This window comes from Oratosquilla oratoria, chromosome 4 (genome assembly GCF_046742065.1).
Source record: "Oratosquilla oratoria isolate Oo_2021 chromosome 4, ASM4674206v1, whole genome shotgun sequence".
Lineage (NCBI taxonomy): Eukaryota > Metazoa > Arthropoda > Malacostraca > Stomatopoda > Squillidae > Oratosquilla > Oratosquilla oratoria.
In genome coordinates this window covers 29334087-29360951 of record NC_134780.1, presented here as the reverse complement: position 1 = coordinate 29360951, position 26865 = coordinate 29334087, and the positions used below count along the sequence as shown (strand labels likewise).

At 39.8% G+C, this 26865-nt stretch overlaps 1 protein-coding gene across 5 annotated transcripts; it reads right to left on the bottom strand.

Moving 5' to 3' along the window:
* On the bottom strand, window positions 1–26344 carry Sac1 (phosphatidylinositol-3-phosphatase SAC1). 5 transcript variants are annotated; one of them, XM_076183806.1, is made up of 3 exons: window positions 26167–26317; window positions 14769–15029; window positions 1–3522 (listed from the first exon to the last, which is right to left on the bottom strand). In XM_076183806.1, the coding sequence occupies exons 2-3, from the start codon at window positions 15003–15005 to the stop codon at window positions 1960–1962; spliced, it is 1800 nt and encodes a 599-aa protein (XP_076039921.1). In that variant the 5' UTR covers window positions 15006–15029; window positions 26167–26317; the 3' UTR covers window positions 1–1959. The 5 variants fall into 5 exon arrangements, with proteins under 5 accessions (XP_076039921.1, XP_076039922.1, XP_076039923.1 ...); XM_076183807.1 differs by lacking the exon at window positions 26167–26317 and adding an exon at window positions 25957–26070; XM_076183808.1 differs by lacking the exon at window positions 26167–26317 and adding an exon at window positions 18861–18999.
* Window positions 26345–26865: the final 521 nt, after the last annotated feature.

The following is a 26865-nucleotide window of genomic DNA, read 5'->3' as shown; positions in this document are numbered from 1 at the left end:
AATATATATATATGCAGTTACTTTAGATACTGCTTTAAACATTATATAACTACCTGTGCTTCTGGAACTACTATTCTTATAGTAATTCTTACAGAATCTCAGAATAAATCCTGGTCACATTAATAACAATCTTTCAAATCAAATCAGAATTTAGTTTCAATTACATACTCAATAGAATATACATAACTATATGCAGTACATTAAATCAATTAAATTCTATAAATATAGGAATCATATATAGAAGGTAAGCTATACTCATCACCAATAATTCTGTATTTGCCCTGATTATAAATAGTTAATAAAACAACAGTTACTAAGTGCCAAAACAGGCTTAGCTTGACACATTTCACTGACAGAAACAAAATAGAGTAAATATCATTATCTTACCATGGAAAGGAATGGTGATAAAGCTGGTGGAACAACAACAAAAAATAAAATAAAACAATAACAATAATAATAATAAATTAGGTAAATAGTACCACAGTATGTGTGCCCTCATCAATTAATCTTGGTATGAAAATACTGGGAACAATATATAAAATTTAGGATAGTAGTCATCACAATGTTTTGACTGATCCATTTAATAACAGGTTACTAGCTTCTCTTACACCCTTTTCGGAGATCAACATTAACATGCTGCCATAAACATCTTACACCTTCCAGACTTCTACCATATTCCAATCCTTATATACAACATGACACATTTCAATTACCATATGAACATATAAAATGTATAACAGATGATGAGGCATAATACCCCCTGCTTAGACTTCTAATCATTGTCTGATAAGAAGCATGAATGGAAATGTAGGTGTAAGGCAGTTAGTGCTTACAATGAAATCTGACCCCTCATCAAGCAACAAATCTTAGTGCACGTTTTTGCTACTAGGGTAACACAATAACATCATCTACATTACTATAGATTTGTCCAATTTTCCAAAAAAATTTGTTTCATGTTTCAGTTTCAGCAAGCATGGCAATAATGCTTCCAGGTTAAGCAAAGTATTTTGTGTTTTCTCTGCATGGAGTTCATGTATGCGTATGTGTAAACCATAGGTCATTTCCCCCTGACTGTGGGGTGGCTGAATCAAAGCACACACCCACATCATAGGGACCAATGATGGGTGCCTCCTTCTGGTGGTCCTACAAGGGTGACAGCAGAGAGAACTGTCTCCTCACAGCCTATTTTCAAGAACCATCAACCTAAAGTGACACAATGTCTCCAGACTGGGCCCATGATCTTTATCAATTTGAATTGTATTTCTTCCACCTTTTCACATATGAGGAGCTAATAACCAGCAACTAGTGACACAGAAACGTAAGTGCAACATGGGCATCAGTCCAAGGTTTCTTCCCAGAGAGATCTATGAGAAGGTCCAAGGACCACTGTCAACTGCTATGGGGGTTACAGGTCTCCGACCAGTGAAGCTTGATGCAACAATCATTATCATCATTATTACTTACAACATAAACAAATAAAACCCATTTAATCACCCCTCCTACCTCAACACCCTGGAACTGAAGACTCACCCTGTCCCATGTGCTGTTGGAGAGATCTTGGGCCAAGAATGTGCACCAAAGATCAGGTTCTCCAGGCTGCACCTACAGATGAGGGTGAGAATGTCAACAGGTGGGCAGCAGAGAGATAAATTTCTTTGACATCCATCTTGTAAGACAATCAATTTGTAGGTACCCGTCACTGGTCCCTGGGGTATATTTTGGTATATTTTGTCATATAAAGAAATTCAGTTAATGTTTTTTTTTTTTTGCTGTACACAAATTACTTAAATCTTGGTGTTTAAGATTACACAGCATGTGATCCAAATTCTTTACTAATGTGAACATACCTCCTTTGAGTTTCCAGTGGTAGCATCTTTCTACGAGTGCAAGTGACCCTACATTGGTAAATGCTGTAAGTGATTATTTCCCTGTAACAAAACACTAATGCACAACTTCCTTTTAGCCTACACTTGGAGGAGAAAGTAGACTGTTAGTACCAACTGGACACAGTTTTGGAGCATTGACCAGCTGACTCCCCTGGTGCAGGGTAGCTATGAAAGCAGAAACTGTCATTCCTGCCCAGAAGAGGAGAGAGAGCAGAGTGTAGGATGTGTAGTCTGATGGTAGAAGGATGGAGGCAAATACCATCAAAAGGCTGAAGAAGACAGCAAGAGGAAGGAGTAACAGGCGAGGGTTGCGGGTTTCCTTGAGAGGACAGGGCTTATTAACACCTTCAGTTGGTTCTACTAAATACTTACCCAGGAAGAGATCAATGGCATCCTGACGGTCACCATCAAAGAAGTTGTTTTTTATGTACCTGACAAGCGAGTTCCAGCCATCCTTTACCAGTCCCATACGCGTCCTCTTCCCAGTCCTTGTGAAGTCGGTCTTGAGAGCTCCAGTTCCAGCATATTCAATGCTGATTGTATCAGCATTATCAGCCCAAACATTGCGGAACATGCTAACAAAAGCATATTGGTCGTCAAGGTTCTGATTATCATGAAGTATTCCCATCTTCATTAATGCCACTTGCAGCTGACGTTTTGCTAGCATTGACTGTACAACATTAGTACGATCTAGGCAGTCAATGCAGTTGGTACGGAAGACCCCATCTTGTTCTTGCATGACGACACCGTCACGGAAAAGAAAATATCCCAATGCCTCTTGCTGGGGAGCAATACGATCCATTAAGATGCTTAATCGATCCCATCTCATCTTTCGGCACTCATGATGGAAGTCAAAGTATTCATAGGAAACCTTGTCCTTGATGATCTGCTTTGTACTTGACTGGACGAGACGCTTGAAGTTTTCCTGAAGTTTACCCTCTACACCTTTCTGATCTATGAGGTTAACGGAAATCTGGGTCCCGTAACATAGCACCTCAGATTCAAAGTGACGTATGAATGCCTCCTCATGGCTGGCCAATGCAATTTTGGGTGGGGGTTTGTACCGCAAATCAGGATATTGTGACCAATGAAGAGGAATAGATCCTCTTGACTGCACAAAAGATGACCTAAAGTCCCTAAATTCAATAATTTGCTCCGTTTCAACATAATTTGCAACAAAACCATCTGGATCAATTCCCCTGGTCCACATACGGGTGCCAGCTCGGTAAACACTTCTACGGGAGACAACAATCCACGTGAACCATTCGCCACCAATGCTGCACTGTTTTATAGACACAAAACCGTGAACAATGGGGAGGCAGAAGGGACTTATCTCACTCTGAACGCACAAATCACGAAGTAGATGTTGGTTCCAAACAAAACGCACATCAGCTCTTTCGTGCAATGGCATCTGTAAGAAATCTTCAGCAGTGTAGTATAGCCTCTGCAGGGTATGGGTGAGGTCGTACGAATACGAGAAGTAGAAATGAGGAGTCGCTAGTACGTGCTGTACCATGGACAAGTATTTATCATTAAACACCTTCTGTTCTTGTGTGAGGGCAGCAGTAGACCGGGCGTATGGAACAATCTGAGTGCTTGCCATCCTCCATATTGTCTGGCTGTTCAGGGTACCCACCTGTTAGAAAAACAAAAAATTTACTTGAGAGGAGTAAAATATAAATTTCACAAGCTAAAGAACAAGCTCCTTTTTGAAACCTTAAAAAGTTATTGAATATTTCTTAAGCTGCTCTATGACCAATGTGGTCGGAAACCTTGGTTCTGACCACCTTCCAATCATCATCACCACCAAAACAAGATGCACCCCAGTTGGCCAGACACACATACACCAATTACAAGAGAGCTAACTGGGAAGCTTTTACTGAAGAGACAGAACAACATTTTGAAACACTTAACAGTACACCAATCACAAACATAAACAATGCTGTGCACACTTTTAATACAATCATACAAAACGCAGACAAGAGATACATCCCTAGAGGCAACAGAAAATCACACAACCCCAACTTCACACCAGAAATCCAAGGCCTCATCAGACAACGAGACACACTTAAACACAATACCCCCACACCTATCCCTCAAAACATAGCAAACCAAATACAAACACTAAACACTGTGATTGCCAATAAAATACATGAACAAAAAACACAAAATTGGCAAAACTTTATCAATACACTTGATCACAAAACAAACACCAGCAAATTGTACAAAACACTCAACAACATTACACTATCCAACAGTAACACAACACGCTCTTATGCAGCAATAATCACAACAACAGACAATCTACCCTCAAACAGACAACAAGCAAACGCACTCATAAATTATTTTGCACAGACAAGTCATCTCACTTCTCACCCTGACGACTGACGCACTATTCGACGTAAGAAAGACTTTCCCACAGACTCAGACTATACACCCTTCATAGACAGTCAGACAAAACACATAATACATAATCTCAAGCACTCATCTGCCTGTGGCCCTGATAACATAAGTAACATCCACCTAAAACACACTGGACCACAAGGTATACACGCACTCACAAACACTGCAAACTACAGCTATTCACGCAACACTATACCTGACATCTGGAAGCATGGTAAAATAATCACCATTCCAAAACCGAACAAAGACCCAACAATCCCACCATCGCACCACCCAATCACACTTCTCTGCACCCCCTCTAAAGTCATTGAACGCCTAATACTTAAACTTGTCACACCACATATTCCCCTTGCTGACTCACATCATGGTTTTTGGCCACTACACTCCACAAACACTCTTCTGATAAATCTCACACAAAGAATTTTAGATGGCATCAATTCAGATAGGCCCCACCAAAGAACACTTCTTATAACATTAGACATTAGTAAAGCTTTTGATGCTATCCCCCGCCACAACCTAACAAATAAAATATATAACACAGACATGCACAATAACACCAAAAGATGGCTGGCCAATTATCTGGCAGGTAGGAATGCTTACGTGTCATATAATGGCCAATCATCACACATCAGAAACATTAAGAATGGAGTATCACAGGGCTCTGTTCTATCCCCCACACTCTTTAATCTATACATGCATGACTTACCCACACCAGACACCTCAGAAATACAAATCTCTTCCTATGCAGACGACATAACAATCACATGCACACATCGTAACACAGACAAAGCTGCAGAAATAATCCAGCCATACCTTGATACACTCAACACATGGTTCATCACAGACTCAAAATAGCTCCAACCAAATCTACAGCAACACTTCTCACCAACTGGACAAAAGAACACAAATACATACCTCATCTCTACATCAACAACACTCTAATATCACACACAAACACACCGAAAATTCTTGGCGTAACATACAATACATCCATGTCTTTCAAACAACACATCACAAACATAAAAAACAAATGCACACCTAGACTTAACGCACTAAAGTCAATCACTGGAACAACATTTGGACAAAACAAAGAAACCAATACAACAATATACAAACAATGCATACGCTCAGTGATGAATTATGCGAGCCCTGCATGGGCTCCTAATTTCAGTGAGACACACCACAATACCCTTCAAATCATACAAAACAAAGCCCTAAAAACAATTACAGGCTGCACAAATATGTAATTTTCGCAGGAAAATTAATTTTTCCCTGATACAAACCTGAGGTACTCCTTACAATAGGATACTTTCGCGTAGCGCGAATATTTCTACTGCGAAATTAAAATCCACACTCTGTGGGTCTGGGCAACGCTTATCCTCAGTAAGGGGCCCCATTGGGGCAAGGGGGGGGGGGGCCCTTGCCCTCCACCACAAGTCTCGCACACTATAACCATTCTCTGAGCCAGGTATGAATTAAGCACAAGGTTTGTCAGGCAAGGAAAAGGAACTGTTTAGAGGGGTGGTTGAGGAGGGCCATTAAAGGTAAGGAGTACCTCAGGTTTGTATCAGGGAAAAATTAATTTTCCTGCGAAAATTACATTTGTTCCGAAGAATACAAATTCTTCGGTACTCCTTACAATAGGAGACTCGGACTTAGGAGGGAAGGAAGTTGTTATCTAGCCTGGGAAACCGCTGTAAGGAAAATCTAGTGTGCTAAGACTATGTTGACCAGACCATACATTCCTCTCACTTTGAAGTGCACCCCTTTCTGTTCCCTGGAGTGGAGACAGACAGGTTATAATCACTTTTGTACCACTGAAGGGCTTGAATTGATTCCCTTGGAATGCTTGAGAGCCCGTGGGTGAGGTAAGGGAATGTAAGAGTATGAGAAGGACTTTGGAAAGTTATCCCTGCAGTTGCCGATCCAGAACCTGGATGAGTTGTCAGGGTCGGCTGTGTGCTCTTGAGGAGGGGTATATCATTTTCAGGACTTCTTGGGCGGCCACTATGGGGCCCAAAGATAAGTTACATACATACTTACATACATGCATATACCAAAGGCTTTTTCCCCCTTATACGGGAGGTAGCCAAAAAACAAAGGCATAAACCACTCCCACCCATTCCATCCCCTACATACTCCACTCCCCTCTACCCTCTTCCCTCTGTCAATAATATTACCCAATAGGGATCAAAGCTCCCCATTTTCAAAACCTATCAATTCCCTCACCTCCGTCAGGAGGTGCAGCCCTGAGGGGCTGACACTTAGTCTCCAGACTGGGCCCAAGATCTCTCTCTTTCAACTTCAGCTGTATTTCATACTTTTTCATACATACAGAGCTGACAGCCAGTGGCTGCCCTCCTCTCTCTACAACCTTAAGCAAGTGACAGAGAAAAAGTCCCACATTGGTACAACACTGAGAGCAGTCCAGTTTCTTGTTAAAGAAATCTGTGGAAGGTTCCATAGACTGTTGCCAGCCCCTGTGAGAATGCAGGTTTTCCACATAATGAAACTTGAGGCAACAATTGATTATCCAATATGGATTACTGCAAACTATTTCTTATCATGTAGGAATGCTTTATAATGCAAATAACTTTTCCTAACTTCCAAACAAAATATAAACACAAGGACTGGTTCTGATATCTGAAATGTTCTTGATATATATATATATATATATATATATATATTGTGCCATATATATATGGCACAATAACTGGTACAAGCTACAATAATAGGATTGTGGGAGAGATATATGTACTGCTGCAGAAGACTGAAGTGGCTTTTCACTATATGGATGAAGAGATGATGAAAAAACTCGTCAAAACTCTGACCCATCCAAGGAAGGAATATGCATCAGTAGTATGATCCCCAGAGTGAAGGATAAACACAAGACCAAAAAAATAAAAAGGGCAGCAACCAAACTAGTCCCCAGCCTGGGAGATAAACCATATAAGAAAAGACTAAAGGCACTGGGTCTGCCAACTTTGAAAGATCAAAGAGAATGAAGTAATATGAGTAAAGGGGATAGACTGCATCAACAAGAGATCTCTCGATTAAAGATGGGAGGGCGTTAAAATGCCATGGGAACAAATTAAGACTACATGTCTAAAGAATATGAAGAAATACAATTTTCCATATAGATGCATACATACATACGAATATACATATACCAAAGGGCTATTTCCCCCTTACAAAGGAGGTAGCCAAAGTCAAAGGCATAAATCCACTCCCACCCATTTCATCACCACATACTCCATGCCCATTCACCACCCCTCCCTCCCTCTTTTCTTGGCTCCTCATGGATGATGGGTCATCCCTGCATCTCACCCACTGCCCTGGGTCAGAAGCAATGTAGCAAGACAGAGGACATCCTCTCCGTCCCCTTATGCAGAAAAGGAGAAGACTGGAAGAAATCCCTTTGGACTGTGTCAGAATGTCATTCACATCCACTCCCTCACCCCCACATCCTGCACACATTCCCTTTCATGCATCACACCATCATCCATACACAACCATTCTCCACTCACCTCTATCTTCTGTCTTCTCCCTTCCTTCCTCAACAGACATCTCCCTCTTTCCCAATGCCCCCTTTACCCCATCCATCCATCTCATCCTTGGTCACCCCCTCACGTTCACTCCTTCCACCTCTGTCTTCCACACTTCTTTTACTAATTTTTCTTCAATCATTCTTTCCATTGGTCCAAACCATTCCAATACTCTTTCATCAACCCTATCTCCCAACTTCCTTTCCAACCCTGCCCTCCTCCTCAACTCCTCTTTTCTCACTCTATCCAACCTAGTAACCCCTACCATACTTCTCAGGCATTTCCTCTCAAATACATTTAAACTCTTCTTCTCTTATGTTTCATGTTTCTGCCCCATACAGTGTTGTCGGCACAATCACCCCTTCATACAATCTCCTCTTAGCATCCATTTCCAAATGTCTATTTCTCATTAATTTTTTAATACCCCAAGGCATTTACTTGCTTCTCTCAATCTACATTCTACCTCCACCTCCACTCTCCCCTTTCCCACCACATTCACACCCAAGTATCTAAAGCTATCAACTTCATCCACCCTCTCTCCCTCAATACTAATTTCCAATTTGCTGCCATCCTCTTCCCTTGTACATCTCATCACCTTACCTTTACCAACATCTATCTTCAACTTCCTTCTTTCGCACACCTTACCAAACTCCATCACTTCCTTAATCCCTCTCATTTGATTCTCTCATCCTATTTTGCAACCAATCTGTAAATGTTCATTTCTTCTCTTCTACAACCTTCTTTGCTTCATCATCCCACCACTCACTACCCTTCCTTCTATTTCCTCTCATCCTCCTTGTTCCACACACCATTTTTGCACATGTGACTCCTTGAAGCAACCCCATTCCTCCTCCACTCCTAGTTCTATTTTATTCTTCACTCCCTCCCACTCTTCTCTCAGTTTCTTCTTATACTCCTCCTTTTCTTTCTCATTTAAGCAGTTTACTCTAAGCAACTCCTTCGGTCCTTTTCCTTTTCCTCCATCTATCCTCCACACTAAACTTACCTTCCACCAAAAAATTATCTGATATTCCCCTACTCTCTCCCCTAAGATCATGTACATCCAAAACTCTTCCTACTCTTCTCCTAGTTACCACTATATAGTCTATTAAAGCCCTATCTACCACCGTTCCATCCACCACCCTCTCCCATGTGTACTTATGCTTGATGTTCTTCCTAAACACTGTGTTAGCTATCATCAGCTTTTTTTCTAGACACATCTCCACCATCAACTCTCCATTATGATTTTTTCCTGGCACTCCACACTTCCCAACCACTCACCTCATTTCTCATCCTATCCATCCTTGAAATCCCCACCATACTTCTCAAACATTTCATCTTAAATGCATTTAAATTTCTCCTTTCTTCCTTTAATGCCAAGTTTCCACCTCATACAGTGTCATAGGCACAATCACCTCTTCATATAAGCTTCTCTTTGCATCCATTCCCAGATACCTATTTCTCATGACCCTTTTAATTCACCCAAGACAAATCTAAGTACAGACATACATACAAATACCAAAGGCTTTTTCCCCCTACACAGGGGGTAGCCAAAAAGAAAAAGGCATAGAAACCACTTCCACCCATTCCATTTCCTATATATTCCACTCCCCTCCACCCTCCCTCTTATCTTGGCACCTCCTGGATGATGGGTTATCCGTGCATCCTGTACACTGCCCTGGGTCTGAAGCAGTGTTGCAAGATACAGCACATCCACAGCAAGGCCACTTCATAAATTCGGCAACCCCCCTCTCCATCCCCCCATGCAGAAAAGGAGAAGACGGGGAGAAATCCCTTAGGGCTGCGTCAAATTTTTCTCAAACATACTTCCTCACCCCCCATCCCCCACCCACTCCCCCTCATGCATCACAGAATCATCTATACACAACCCCTCTCTATGTATGATAAAATATTGCTTCTGCATTGCTTCTGACCCAGGGAAGTGGGTGAGATACAGGGATGACCCATCATCCAGATCAGTGGTTCCCAAACTAGGGGGCGCATCTCCCTAGGGAGGCATGAGGAGGATACAAGGGGGGCGTGAAGTCATCTGCTCTAAAATATTTGTTTAATTAGAATAATAAAATCATTCAAAGAACATATATCTGCCATTACATACATGCAAAGTATAATTATAGCAGTCACTCCAACCCGTTTTCTATTAAGCTAGTTCTCCTTACACGTTTTGGACACATCACTGATACCAACCACAACTTGCTAATGTTCAAACTTTTTTTTTCACTCCCTTTGAACCAAATGTTTCGTTTTTAGTTACTTAGAAAAATGTCTGGAATGTACTATTATTTGTTTGCGTGGCTTTCATTATTAAAATTTAATACAAACAGAAATCTGTTTTCCTGAACAATGCTAAGAAATAAATGCAAGAATCATTTCACGTGAACAAGAGGGAGTGGGGGCGTGCGGGTCTACTGGAAGCAAAAAGGGGGCGTCAGGTAAGATAGTTTGGGAACCACTGATCCAGAGAGAACCAAGATGAGAGAGAGCGAGGGGTGGTGAATGGGAGTGGAATTATGCCTTTTGATCTTGGCTACCTCCCTGGTAAGGGGGAAAAACCCTTGGTATACAAAGCGGATCATATTGCATACTTGGGAAGTATCCACAAAAATTTTCAATAAAATTATTTTAAAAAATACAAAAAATAATTAGACACTTATGCCATCAATGCTACTTCCTGATGGGGAAGCCCTTGGCTTTGATGACCTACTGGAGTCTCTTGGGGACAGAATCAGCCAAATTCTGACAGTGGGAGGCAGGAATTTCCTCCCATACCTTACACCTTACGGATGGCTGTCTCAAGCTTGGGAATTGTAGACATGTCCTCCTGACAAAGGCATGCCTTCATGATGGCCCATGAGTTTTCTATGGGAATATTGGGTGACTGAACAGGCCAATCCCCTACGTAGTCAGCCTCACTATCAATGAACCACTTTTTGGCTGCCCTTGAGGTATGGCAAAGGGCACCATCCTGCTGAAGGATCTCACACCCAGTTTTTGCAACACACTCCCCTAAATTCTCCTGCAGGAGGTCAATATAGAGTTCAGAGTTGACAGTCTGGCCCTTAGGGTGTATTACAAGGTTCCCCAAACCACCATAGCCAAGGGTGCCCCACACCATAAGATAGGGCAGGTGCTTAACTCTCATCACTGTCAAGTGTGGGTCACATGCTGACATGGTAGGAGACTTCCACACCTTTATTCCCTTGCTCTCACTTATACAAAAGGTCACTTTGTTGGTCCAAAGGACCTTACACCACTGAACAAGGTCCCAGTCTTTATGATCCTTGGCAAATTGGACATGGCAGCACCACTGTTTTGCAGTGACAAGGGGCTTCACACATGCTTTCACTTTCGAGTAATTTAACATACATACATACATATACCAAGGCTTTTTCCCCCTTGCAAGGGAGGTAGCCAAAAAGGGAAAGGCATAAAATTATTTCCACCCATTCCATCCCTGAATACACCCCACACCCCTCCACCCTCCCTCTTATCTGAGCACCTCCTGGATGACGGGTCATCCCTGCACCTTGTCCACTGCCCTGGGTCAGAAGCAGTGTCGCAAGACACAGCACATCCACAGCAAGGCCGCTTCATTAAATCGGCGATCCCCCCTCTCCGTCCCCCCATTGCATAAAAGGAGAGAACAGGGAGAAATCCCTTTGGGCTGCGTCAAATTTTGCTCACACATACTACCTCACCCCCCCATTCCCCCGTCCATTCCACCTCATGCATCACAACATTTTCCATATACAGTCAAACCTCGGTTTTCGAACATAATCCGTTCGAGAAGGCTGTTCGAAAAGCGATTTGTTCGAAAACCGAAACAATTTTTCCCATTATAATCAATGTAAATAATTTTAATCCGTTCCAAGTCTAAAAAACAACTTTTTCTAATTTTTTTTTTACTATTTTACACCATAAACTGCACTGTATACTGTTTACCATAAATAAGTGTATCCCACTTCTTTTCTTAAACTTTTCAAACCACCCTCTGCTTGCTTTAAAATCAAACCCTTCCGGAATAATGCTAGGATCTTTTTTTATCAAATCTTCATACAATTGTCTTGCTTTGGCACAAATTGCATCTTCACTAAGAGTATCACCTGCTAACTGTTTCTCATTTACGAAAATCAGCAAAAGTTTCTCCACTTCCTCCAATACCTGTGGCCTTTGTTTGCTAAAAACACTTGATCCTTTAGCCACATCACTTGCTTTAACCTGGTCTTTATTTTTTAGGATGGTGCTTATCGTCGATTTCGCCATCCCAAACTCCTTAGCCAACGCAGACACACGAACGCCAGATTCATATTTCGCTATTAATTCTTTTTTAAATTCAATAGTTTTGCGCACTACTTTCCTCTTTTCTTCACCACTTGAACTTGCTTTCTTTGGACCCATGATTAGGGGCTAATACACGATGCAAAGATGAAAAAAAGTCAGATTTACGTAAATAAGAACGAACACGTCTGCTCGGAATGAACTTTAATCGCAAATGCGCTACAGAGGAAGCGTCCTTGGCGTTCGAGTTCTCTCGGCTCGCGAGTGAGCCGCGTTCGGGTACGCTCGGCTTCTTTCGATTTGTTCGAGAGCCAAAATTTGGTCGAGTTCTGAGACGTAAAATTCTCGAACTTTTTGGTCGAAAACCGATTTGGTCGAGAACAGAAGCGTTCGATAACCGAGGTTTGACTGTACAACCATTCTCCATTTACCCGTCTTCTGTCCTCTCCCGTCCTTCCTCAACAGACATTCCCCTCTTCCCCAAAGCCCCCTTCACCCCATCCATCCACCTCATACTAGGACGTCCCCTCATGTTCACTCCCTCCACATCTGTCTTCCATACCTCTTTTACTAGTCTTTCTTCACTCATTCCTTCCATGTGTCCAAACCATCCTAACACTGTTTCATCAACCCTATCTCCCAGCTCCTTTTCCACCCCTGTTCTCCTGCTCACCTATTCATTTCTCACTCCAGCCTAGTAACCCCCATCATACTTCTCAGACACCTCATCTCAAACACATTCAAACTCCTTCTCTCTTCTTCTCTTATGTTCCATGTTTCTGCCCCATACAGTGCTGTTGGCACAATCACTCCTTCATACAGTCTCCTCTTAGCATCCATCCCCAAATGTCTATTCCTCATTACACTCTTTAATCCACCAAGGCATTTACTCGCTTCTCTCAATCTACATTCTATCTCCACCTTCACTCCACCTTTTCCTGCCACATTTGTACCCAAGTATCTAAAACTATCCACGCCCTCCAGTCGCTCTCCCTTAATGCTCACTTCCAGTCTACTGCCACTTTCACCCCTTGTACATCTCATCACCTTACTTTTATCTTTAGCTTTCTTCTATCACATACTCTCCCAAACTCTGTCACCAACTTCCTCAATCCCTCCTCCGATCCTGCCACAAGTGCAGTGTCGTCAGCAAACAACAGCTGGCTCACCTCCCACTTTTCTCCATTTTCTTTAACCATCTCCAATCCCTTGCCCACTACCCTTGCATTTACCTCTCGCACCACCCTATCCATGTATAAGTTGAACAGCCAGGGTGACATAACGCATCCTTGATGAAGTCCCATCTTTACCTCGAACCACTCACTCTCTCCATTTCCAATCCTGACACAAGCTCTACTACTCTCATAAAAACTCTTGACAGCTCCCAGAAGCTTTCCTCCTATCCCGTATATCTGCATAACCTCCCACAGTGCCTTTCTGTCTACCCTATCATAAGCCTTTTCCAGATCCATAAAAGCCCAAAAAACATCCTTCCCCTTTCCTATAGCTTTCTCACATATCTGTCTTACCACAAAGATCTGATCTACACAACTTCTACCTGTCCTAAATCCACACTGTTCCTCACCAATTACTCCTTCTGTAATTTAACCACTTCTGAATATTTTCCTGAATTGTCCTGATGGAGTCATCACTGAGGAACTTAGGGTTCTTTTCCTACAATTCCTTTACAGTTGTAGAAGGGTTATGGTCCAACTGATATTTTACAAGCCTTAAAACCTTCGGGTAAATCTTCAGGGCCTTGCACCTGGCATGTTTGTGGAGGGGCACAGTATCAACCCCTCAACCCAAGTGCCTTTTTGTTAGGAGTCAGGACAGTACACTCAGTCACACCTGTTGCCTTGGCTATTTCTTGATTATTCTTTCCCACTTTGTGTAGTTCAATCACTTTCACAATGTTATCATGCACTGTGCAATTTCCAGGCAAAAGGGCAGGGCACACCCCAAAAGTCAGTGAACACCATGAGGAAAAACAAAGAAATTCTGTGACAACACAAAAAAATCACTTCCACTGAAGGACAGTCACAGACTGACCGGCTTTGTCTCACATGGCTATTGCATGGGTGAATGGCTGAAGGTTGCCAGTTAGTCACTTTCTCCCGCATGGTTTTGTGAACAAGATATCACACGGGTCCTAAAAACACGGACTGTTATGCATACTCAAAAAGTTTGCAAAGTGGTCCGCGCTAACTGTATAAATGTAAGATAAAATTGGAAAATAAGGAGACATTGCCCCATTTCAAATCATATGTGACTACCCTTAGTCAGCTAGAAGGGCCGGACGTTGAGTGAGTGAGTGAGCAGTGTGAGCGAGTGATATTACTCATCATGTATATGGTGGCGTATACAAGAGTAACTGACAGAACCTCTTGAACATTCCTGAAAGAGAAAGAAAAAAACAGAGAGGGAGAAAGTGAGTGAGGGAGTGAAAGCAAGAGAAGAGAAAGTGTGAGAAACAGAAAGAGACAGAAAGAGAAACACGAATATAGAATACTATGAAAGTCTTGAGAAGTGATCTTGAGATGCAAGAGGTTTCAAATGAATGGATGGATATAGAGAGGATAAAAGAAGAAAATGAAGGTTCTCATACACAAAGACTACAATTTGCATAACCCACCTTTTCCCTTTTAGTGATCAATATGAGATAAGGCCCAGCAATGAGATGAATTATTCCCACGATGCCGTATATAGTCTTCCGAGAAGCACTGAAGGGGATCTGTCCATTATTTTCCTCTAAGAAGACATCTGCTGAAATTCGGTCAATCACAAGGAGTTGCTGTGAACCTAGTGGCTCAATGAAGAACCTGTCATCTGTACAATGAAAGACAAGTTCTTGGAACACATCCCCAGCCATCCTGCCAAATCTTCACGTTTCACCCTGAAAAAATAAATCAATCAATCAATCAATCAATAAAATCAATAAATAAAAGATATGGTATAATCAATCAATCACTCAATCAATAAAATAAATAAATAAAAGATATGGTATATTTGTGAATTAATACTATTATCTGTTTTTCTTTCATTGAATATGGCAATGGACACTTATATTACCTAGACATTATTACTGTACAAATTTAGATTTTTAACAATCATTCCAAGACTACAGTGTACTGTACTACATTACCAATACAATACATACACTTTCACCCATATACATAACATGGTATCACAATATTTGACATATTTTTCTAATTTGTGCAACATACCATTATTCTAATCTGTTCAAGTAACTTAGTGTTCATATTTCCAAATGAAACCTATTGAGTACAATCAAAAGGCTGTAGTAAATGCTTCCAAGAAAACCATGTAAAAGCAGGCAACAAAAGCCAACAAAATGTGGATGAAAACATCATTATGAGGGCTGTAGTCTACGTTAGAAGCTGATTATCATAAAGGTTAATCGTGGCAACTACTGGTAAATTATGGCAGAATATTCATGCACATAACCACTCCTTCTCGACAAGCGTCAAAAGCACGAATCACCAGAGGATGATGTCACCCTGCACTGGTGGAACGCTATTCCTCGTGTTCAACCACTCCTCTTTAGCAACGATTGATACAGATGCAGAATACTGAAGATACAGCAAAGCTGCATCTCTCTGCCCCTCTGTCTGAAGGCAAGAAATAACCTAAGGATTTATTTTTGTTTTTAAGTTTGTTCATAATACAGTAAAATTATATATATTCTATAACAGCAGAATGTCAATTCAATGTTTGAACTTGCTTTACATCAAATTCACATTAAATCATGAATTACAGAGGAGCTTAACTTTAATCAACATAACATTACATCAAAAAAATATTTCATTGAAATAAATCGCTTTGTACTTGAAACAGGGAAATATTTCAGGTGGGGTTGGAGCACAAGAGAGATATTGGTTTCAAAAGGGCTATTGTTCCCTCATTGCTGATGTTGTTTCATTATCATTCATGTTACATTATGAGTGACAACTCAAAGAGGTGGCTCCCCAGACAGGTTAGGTTTGGGGAAACTATGTTCAACATTACATTTCTAGCTCTTTCCCCATGTGGGATGAGAGTAAAAGATCCCAAATAGGACTGCACAGTCATGTTGCTGCCAAGCAGTCTTACTCCCTGGTCCTACCACAAAGTGATCACTGGGCTTACGGTGCCTGCCATGCGGATTACGAAAACAGGCTTCAAGTGATCACCATCTCCTGGCCCCAACACTATGCATCATTCCCAGAGGACTTATGGTTGCTAGTTGGAAGAATGAAGTTTTGTTGATTTGTGGAAAAGATGACTGACAATGACTGAATATAATGATCCTTATCTATGTAAATGATATGATGAAGATACAAGCTATGCAAACATGTTCACAGATGATGCAAAGATCACAAGATAAGAGGGAGATGAGAAATATAAATTGTTGAAAAAATAAAATGGAGCCATAAGCAGAAAATGAATGTCAATGCCAGAAAATATCAAGTACTGAAGATGGGTAATAACTCAAAAAGACCATTGTTGAATTATTCAATGGGAAACTTGTTAATTACAAAGATGAAAAAGAGATCAGGGAGTGCTGATTAGGAACTAACTGCCACATGACAAACCAGTAAGATTGTGTGTGTGTGGGGATGGGGGGGAGCACATAGATGGCTCAAGAACATAAAGGTGTCCTTTCAATACATGGATGAAGAAATTAAGAAAAATCAGACCTTAATCTGTCCAATAATGGAATAAGTTGCAGTGATATGGTCCTCACACAAATTGAAAGATATGAGGAAGATCAAAAGAATACAATATAATTCCTAGCCTTGCAGGTCAGTTGTGAGGAGACTGAAAGCACTGGATTTGCCATCACTAAGGGATCAAATAAAGAGGACTTCAGTACTGTGTTCAAATCATTGGCAGGATTGGACAAAGTTGACAGAGAAGTTCTCTTCACTTGGGATAGGAGGGCATCATGAAGTCATGGACACTACGGGTCACTACGAGCATAGCTCTCCTCCCACAAAATACAACTAGGTAAATACAAGTTAAAAAGGACCACATTCCTCAAGTTTGTGAATAAATACAGTTTCCTATACAAATCAATCAATCAGTCAATCAAATCAGCCATCCTGAGTCTACTGCTGAACAAAGGTCTCTTTCACAGCATTCCATGATTCACACAACCATGCCAACCTGTCACATCACTCCTCCAAACTTCTCAATCTCGTCTCTCCACCTTCTGTCTGGTCTCCCTCTTCCACACTTCCCATCTCGCAGCGTCCACTCAATAACACATTTGCTCTATCGCTCATCAATCGTTCACACTAACTTACCTACCCAATTCCACTTCCTCTCTTTCACCGCCTCCACAATATCTTTCACTCTAGTCTGCTCTCTCACCCAACTTGCTCTCTTTCGGTCTACTAGCGTTATTCCCATCATTGATCTCTCCATTCTCCTCTGTACCATCCTTAGCTTTGTTTCCATTGCCTTCATCAGTTTTCAAGTCTCACACCCATAGAAACTGTATGTTAACTTTAGGAATAGCCTATGAACTGATACAATATGGCACAAGCAGGGTTATACTGATGACAACTGAAGTGCATAAAGGATCTAAAGAATTATAATTTTTCATACAGATGACATAGCAAAACCTAGGCCTGTACATAATTTAAAATAAGTCATGATAATTGGAGAAAAAGACAAGAATCCATAAGAGCAGCCCCCTTGCTGTTCCCTACAATTGGGTAAACAAGTTTTCATGATATTTTAAGGAAAATAACTACTAGATGGGGTACTGTACCCCCAAGTTCTGGGAAATGAGGCTAGCAGTCAGTCAATTGATGTTAGGAGTTTCAGCACATAATCCCTAATTAGCGTCAGGCAATAAAGCTACACAGAGGGGTCCATGGATGCATCCCCTGGCTAAGTCCTAAATACATGTTAGGTTGAGAATTTGATTAGGCCAGGTGAGACTATGGAGAGTAAGATAAAGTTAGGTTGGGAAGCAGATTAGACTTCAGCTGGAAACATGTACGAGTGATCAACCAATCCACTGCCTTGGGTCTATTTTGCAGGAGACTCACTTCTCCCAGGTAACCAACAATAGCCATTGGATTGGTCCATCAGTCATTATGGGATGAAATATTGTATTCTTTTCTGGGTATGACTATGGTGGGTCACTGTTTTACTATGGGCTCATTCCCAGATTGTTGGAATTTTCTCACACTTCCAGGAGTGAGGGCATATATATATATAAATATATATATATATATAATTATATATATATATATATTTTTTTTTTTGGGGGGGGGGGGTCAAGGTGTTTTAGATGGTACAAAACAGAAAAAAACATTGGCGGAAATCAATAACAGAAAAGATGGTATCTTTTTTTTAGAAGTGCACACCTTTGTGGTATAGCATTAGAAAATCAAATATTAATTTTGTAAATTATAATACATCAATGTAATAGATATAATAGATATTTTACTTGGCAGAAATCAATATCAGAATATGTTGCTAAAAGCTATGCAGAAATGAATGAAGATGCATCAACTCCTTTAGACACCATCTTTCTTTTGATATACTGTATTCAGGGGTCAGAGACAATGACAAAGACCTGATGACCTCTAGAATTACAGGTACCAACTTGTGTACAATCCAGAATTATACAAAACTTAAGGGGCGTATGATAACAGTATATGAAGTGTAAAGCTCTAAAATAACAACTTGAGTAACCAAGACTGCCTGCCTGCTTGCTGACTTGACTGCCTGGTGGTTAGTACTGTCCCCCATCCATATGAATAGAGGTAGGAAAGGTGCAGGTAGGGGAGGTGTCACTGTTCATCGGCCCTCTCTTACGTCCAGCTCAGCTGATCGCCGCAGTAGTGTTGGTAGCCCTGTAACTCATGTTGTTCAGAGTCAACAGAATGTATCAACTGTGCTGGATGGTGCATCAGCAATAGTTTGTGGTACTTGTAAGGATGTTGTCGGTAATGACGCTATTGGATGCGACAAATGTGACCGATGGTTCCACCCCACATCTATGTGTCTAGGATTACCGGTCAAGGTAATTGATGATATTGTAAAACTAGAAGGGGATGGAATTTTGTTTGTCTGCTTGATATGTAGGGTAGACAAGCAAAACAACCGAGCTGGCACAAGTAATGTAGACAAAGGCACAATTAGACAACTTTCTGAAATGGTCATGGCCCTTTGTGCTACAGTTAAGACATTAACCCAGAAAGTTGATAATTTAGTCTCTCAGGGGAATGCGAGTACCTCACTCCCTTTGCCAGTTTCTAATAATCAGCTGTCAACTAGACAGGTTATTAGGGAGGAGATTAGGGAATTACAGGACAGAGAGCGGAGGAAGGACTCTATAATTTTGAGAGGCCTGACAAATGAAAATGAGGATGAAGTTAGGTCTAAATTTAAAGAAATTTCTTCTCTTCTGATTAATAAGGAGGTTACTTTGGATGAGGTTACCTGCTTAGATGCAGGCAAGGGACTTTTCAGGGGAAAGATATCGAATACTCAGGACAAAAGGACACTCCTGCAAGCAGCACCAAGACTCAAGGACTCTAAATTCAGTGGTATCTATTTGCATAGAGACTTAACATACATTAAGCGTCAGGAGCTGCACAACAGACGTGCCGCCAGGGCGACTCATGAGACTGTTTCCCATGGTTCCCAGGTCACAGTACCCACTACCCAGGTCCCTATCAGTTCTTTAAATTTTTAAGCCAAAGTTGTATTCATAGTACTTCCACATTTTTCTCTTTGTATTTTGCACACGCTAATGTAAACTCACTTGTAAATAAAATTAATCATGTGGATAATGATATATCGGTATTGGGTATTAGTGAGACTTGGCTAACTTCAAATATAGCTGATGCTTGTGTTGCTTTACCTCATTACGTACTGTTACGTAAGGATGCAGTAGATAATGTTAAGAAGCATGGGGTATGTTTATATATAAAGGACAGCATTAAATATATTGAGATTGTTGTTGAGGTTCCTAATATGCTAGTTGTTTTTCTTCCAGACTATTCTCTATATTTCATTTCTATATATCGTCCACCATCTAGTACTACCACTGATAATAGCACCCTAATTAATTTCCTTACAGAATTTTGTTTGGGTAAAGATGTAATCCTAGTTGGAGATTTTAATTTACCAACTATCAGATGGAATGATGACTTAATCTATACAGGACTCTCAGCTAATGATCTAATTTTTTATAATTGTTTTAACCTCTTGGGATTCACACAGTGGGTTCATGAGACCACTTATTATAGTTCAGGTAATATACTTGATCTAATACTTACTTCTGAAGACAGGGTAATGGATGTGCAAATATTGCCTCCTTTCCCTAATTGTGGTCATTCTCCAATCAAATGTGAATATATATCTCAACATCCTCCTTCGAGCGACGAATTACCACCACATAGATTGTGGACCAGAGGGAAATACAATGTGATTAAGGAGCAATTGTCGCAAATTGACTGGGATTACGAATAATGTATAATATCTTCCTTGAGTATGTTCATCATTTGATAGAGTATGTACCAGTTACTACCAGGCTTCATAGTGGTCCTCCATGGCCAGTCAAACCTCCTTTATCTCTTAAAAAAGCTAGATCTTTAATGTGGAGTAATTATAAAGAAGTCCGCTCACAAATTGGCAGAAATTCAGTTGAAGCCGGAGAAGCTTTACATCAATTTCTGCAAATCAATTACCAATACAAAACCTTTGCCATTAACAAACAGTCAGAATATGAGCTTTCTTTGGTAAATGACATGGTGTATAACTCTAAGCTTTTTCATGCCTATATTAGGAGAAAAAAGGTAGCAAGAGTGGGTGCAGGACCTTTAAAATCTCAAAGCGGGCAGATTGTTAATGAGGCAATTACTATGGCTGATATATTTGCCACAGCTTTCACATCAGTGTATATACAAAATGTCGAGGCTAACCCATTACCTCATCAGGTTCACGGAGGTACAATAGGGGATCCTGATATATCGCAAGAATCTGTGACTAAGGCAATTGCACAGCTTAATTCTTTTTCAGCCATGGGACCAGATGAAGTGCACCCTTATTTTTTAAAGACCTGTATTGAACAGTTATCTTACCCATTAACACTCATTTTCCAAAAATCATATGCAACGGGCCGGTTACCAGCTCCATGGAAAACATCATTTGTTGTGCCCATTTTTAAGAAAGGTTCCCGTGCAGATCCATTAATGTATAGACCTGTATCATTAACATCAGTTGTGTGCAAATCCTTAGAAAGAATACTTGCTAAACTAATATATGATTACATTGAGGAAAATAATTATATCTGTTAACACATGATCAATTTGGTTTTCGCCCTGGAAGATCTACCGAAGATCAGTTATTGATCACGTATGATGAAATTACTCTGGCACTTGATCGTGGAAAAACAGTCGACTTGATTTTATTTGACTATTCCAAGGCCTTTGATGTTGTTAATCATGACATTTTGTTGGACAAATTGATAAACCTAGGGATTACAGGCAAAGTTCTTTTCTGGATTAAAGATTTTCTTACAGAACGGGTAATGAATGTTGTTGTGGCACATGCTAAGAGTTCACCTAAGCAGGTAACCAGTGGAGTCCCTCAGGGATCAGTTTTGGGGCCTTTACTCTTCTTGCTGTACATTAACTTCATTACGTCAAATACCAGGTCTCCTACTAAGATATTTGCCGATGATTTGAAGCTGTATGTTAGTATTGAGGTAGGTTCAAAAGCTAAGATGCCTTGACTGCGGTGAGAAGATGTCAGGTGGACATTGATACTCTCTACCAGGTATCTGAATCTTGGGGACTTGCACTCAATCCAGCAAAGTGTGTGGCCATAAGGTTTACCAGAAGCAATGCTTTTTGGACAGATTTGGTAGATGTTCATTATCATGTCAATAACGTATCTATTCCATTTCAGGAATCAGTTACGGACTTGGGTGTGTGTATTGATAACAAACTTAAATTTCACCAACATATTTCTAATATTGTACATAAAGCAAGTGGAGTATCAACCAGTATTCTCCGATCAACAGTTAATCGGCAAGACTCTTTTATGCTTCCCCTTTTCGCCACACATGTGCGTCCTTTGCTTGAATATGCATCCTCAGTTTGGAACTTGGGTTATGTAGGAGATGTTAGACAGTTGGAGTCTGTACAAAGGAGATGGACAAGGGAGATACATGGATTGGAGGGTTTGGATTACTCGCAGCGACTTAGGACTCTTAACTTATATTCAATTAAAGGGAGATTACTTAGGCATGATATAATTAAATGTTGGCATATTTTGCATGGGAAACTAGCAATTTCTCGTGATGACTTGTTCCCTCGACCCTTGTAGCACAAGGGGCCATGACTTCAAAATTGGTCACACCAGAACACAAGTAGAAGTACGGAGAAGGTATTTTAGTATTAGATGTGTGAATCTGTGGAATGAATTGCCAGCAGAACTTGTTAACTGCAGTGATATTGATGTGTTCAAACGAGGTCTTACCGCTTATCTCGGTGATATATCATTTGATTATATTGCATAAGGCAGTACCAATCGACACCTTGACACAGCTCCATGCAATGTTGCTGCTTATGATACACTATCCAGCCAGTTGCAATTAATATATAAAGGTCATGTGTAGAATTATGGGCTGGCGTATCAGCAGAGTGCGGCTTCCTTGCCTACATCACAAGCTGGATGTGGATGGGAAGCCCACCAGGTAAGAGAACCACATTACTAAATGCAGGTTAGGTTAGGTAGGTAGGTTATGTTAGAATAGACAAATTGATCATACTTTAATTTCTTTGACCTCTGCCTGTACCAAAACAAATATGGCATCTCAAGTAGTCAAAGTGGCCATGTTTGTTTGTTTACAGCTTTTAGCAACTTTTTCTATGATTGATTTCTGCCAAGAATAATGTATACTATGTTGATATAAATGACAAAATTATTATTTAATTTTCTGTTGCTGTATGACATAGGTGTGTACACTTCTAAAAATTTACTGAAAAGATTTCTAAAAGCAATATGCTTATGAATGTAGCCACTGAGACTGCTTGAGATGCCATTTTTGTTTTAATAGATGCTGTGGTCAAAGAAGTATGATAAAGTTGTCTACTCTAACCTAACCTAATCTGCATTTAGTAATGCGATACCTATAATTCTATAGGTCAATAGGGTCATCATTATCAGTGATATTGACAGCCAGTTTAGGTATCTGATCAAACTGTGGGGTGTACAGGAGTTGCACAGCTTTAAAAAATACACGAATCTCAGCTCTGTAGCACCATTTTAAAAATATGTATTGTGCGAAGTACTGACACAAGTACTGAGGGTGTATTCCAGATCCTATGGTCACAGCTTCATTAGGTAGTGTATTTGCTTTTAGCGGGACTGGACAGACAACATGGCGTCTCGATCCTAAGATCACAGCTTTGTACGGTAGTGTATTTTCTTTTAGCAACTTTTTTTTGTTATTGAATTCTGCCAAGAAAAATATATATTACATTGATGTATTATAATTTACAAAATGAATAATTGATTTTCTAATGCTATAATGCGTAGGTGTGCACTTCCAAAAAAAATACCCAAAAGAAAATGGGTAATACATATAACTCTGAATAAAAAAGCCAATTTTATATATCTAGCAACTGTCAATTTCTTCTTTATATATAATGTGACATGCTATTACTACTGTATGGCCATGTTTTTGGCAGAAAAACAAAGACCAGTTATTATTCTCTTTATTAGATTTGGCCAAGGTTAGGCTAGGTCAGATCGCGTCTTCCCAAATATTAGCCGAAGCATCAATATTAATTCTTACCAACAATGGTGCTGATCTAACATGGCTATTAAACTAAAATATCATGAAAATAGGTGTTTTACTTTTGTTTTTGCCAGACTTTTTACTACAAACCTGCATGGTAATGACCCCTTCACCTAAGTTCCAGGCAAAAAGTAACTGATCAAACCTTATCTTCAGCCACCCAAAAAAGTGAACAGAAGGAAAATGTAGCTCTAAATAAAAATGGGAAATGTTATGCTTGCCAAACAAGCTGGTCAGAAAATGATGGACCACTGTATAATCACAAACAGGAAACGGGCATCATCCTTATGTTTACTGAACACGTTTGCTAAAGTAAGTTCCTCCCTCATACACAGGGTTAAACCTATTTCAATCAAACTTTTGAGAGCAAAGAGTATCCTACATGTAGGTAGGTCAAACACCACCAGAGGCGCCACCGTCGATGACGAGCACAATAGTGCGTCATTTTATGCGCACGCCATTCAAACGGCCAAATTTACATACCGCAGGAAATTTAATTAATAAAAATGTTGTGTGAGTGTATTTAGTACGATTGTAGTAAATTTCAGACATTCACATCATCAGTTACATGTCGGTCAATAAAAACATAAGATAAACATGGCGGCCTGCATTCAGCAGTAGATCGAAAATTGGTATATGTTTCAACGTAAAAAATGAGCTAACAAATTTATCGTGCGGGCAACTGACCATAATTAACCAAAACTACTAGTATCGCGGATTATTCTAATACCAAAATAAAGTCAGTGTGTTACGGTAGAGCTGAGAAATCGGTGGTTTTAATTGTTTTTTTTTCTATCGGGTCGGATTATCGGATAACAACATCAACATCCATCCCCCCATCTTATCTATCACTGGTGGTATGGACCAAACTTCACTCTATTAAGTTTCTTACTATTATGTTATTAGTGTAATAGACTTATAGTTGAATTATTTGAAATATTTCCTTTAAAATGTGTGATTTTCATGTAATTTGATCGAAGAGAAGTTACGTTTTCATCCTCCGTAATATTACGGACCACAGCTACGATTCGTCCTGCCCACTATCTATGATCACTGGTGGTATGGATCAAACTACACTATTAAGTTTATTACTATTGGGTTATTAGTGTAATAGCTTGCATATAATTGAATTATTCAAACTATTTTCTTTAAAATGTGTGATTTTCATGTAATTTGACGGTATTTGTAGCTGTGGTGGGTAATTTTGCAGAGGATAAAAACGTAATTCTATTATCAAATTACATGGAAATCACACATCCTATAGAAAATAGGTCAAATAATGCAACCATATGCTAATTTTTTATATAAAATTGTGCCTGTCAGTAAAAACCGTTATTGTTTACGTTTGATTGGCGATTAGTCAGACCGCACGTTTCGGCCCGATTTCCTCGGACAAAATAGGCCCAATTTAATTCCATTCAAAATGCAATATCTCGAGAACTAGGACAGCTAGATGGATCATTCAAATTGCATTATACTCATAGCGACTTTTTGCATCCCATGAGAACTACTTCAGCTCAAATATCAGGAATTCCATTTTCATATTGACCTAGCTACTACATGTGTATTCTTGACACCATGTTATTCTTTTTACTATTAACAAAGAATACATCACTCTACCACTGTACGGGTTAAAAACAGATATTGCATTTTAAAAGAACAAACAAGGGCTGCCATCAGTAGTAGTACATATTCTTAACACAATATGCAACTGTAGAACTGGGTAAAATGTTCTCATACAAGCAGTTTAACCAAACACATGACATCTCCCATATCAGAAAGTACAACACTGAGAATAATCTACCATGATATGACGTGTAATAATATATAACTGCCGTACTCTTTTAACAGTAACCAATTTTCGGGGTTTACATTGTAAATAACTTGATCAATTCGATTGGGGAAAGATTAAAATAGTGTGACAAACGTTACTTTAGACTTTAGTCTTGTTTACAACGAAGTAATATGGACAATGGCAATCAAATACCCTGTGCTGGTAGTACAGATATAATCCGAAACCTGAAAAAGGCACCAGTTGACGCCTCCTCTTAGCAGGCTGCAACCTACTTTTCGTACACCTAGTGACATGTACACAACATGGACTTCAATACAATTCGCGAATCCATACTTTTTCTGTCAAAGAAGTCAGTATAACAAACAACAGACATGAGAAGTTGAAATTATTCTCGTAACTTACTATACTCTTTAAAACATGCTTACTCGTCAAAGAAGATATGTATTGGTACAACTTCGTGGTGTGACAATTTTCTCGTAAACAAACAAAACAGTCAGCTGTCCCAATAGCGCACGGATGTGCCGGGTTTCATCTCAGATTACAAGGTACTCAAATTGTATTGTCAGACTTCCTACCAACCTAGAACCAATTTTGACATATGAAATTATTGCAAATAGTGTTAAACGTATTTATTATGCAGGGGAAATATGAAAAATAGCAAAAGTATAATAGATGCCCTTTTATTTTCAAAAGTTGACACTTTACTCATCAAACAAGAAACTAAAATTACTTTTACTAAATATGATTCTATATTAACTATACTCATAATAAGAGTGTCAATAATAAAAAAGAAGAAATAGATTTTGAATGAAATACTTCTCTACATTCATTATTCTCAATATGTCTATATTTGATATGAAATATTACAATATTATCTAGATAAAATAAAGAAAATTAAAGAAGATACCGTGGCCAAAATATCAACGAATGATCGTATTTAAAAGATATGGTAATACATTTGTAGTAGTTACAAGTAAAGTTTATAACGTCACCCCTGTTTGCCATAATAGAAAACAGTTGTTTGGGAGAATGGAAATGCATATTGCACAAAATTACCTAAAGAGATAATGCCTGACGTTCCCATAGCAACTCGTCGCATGG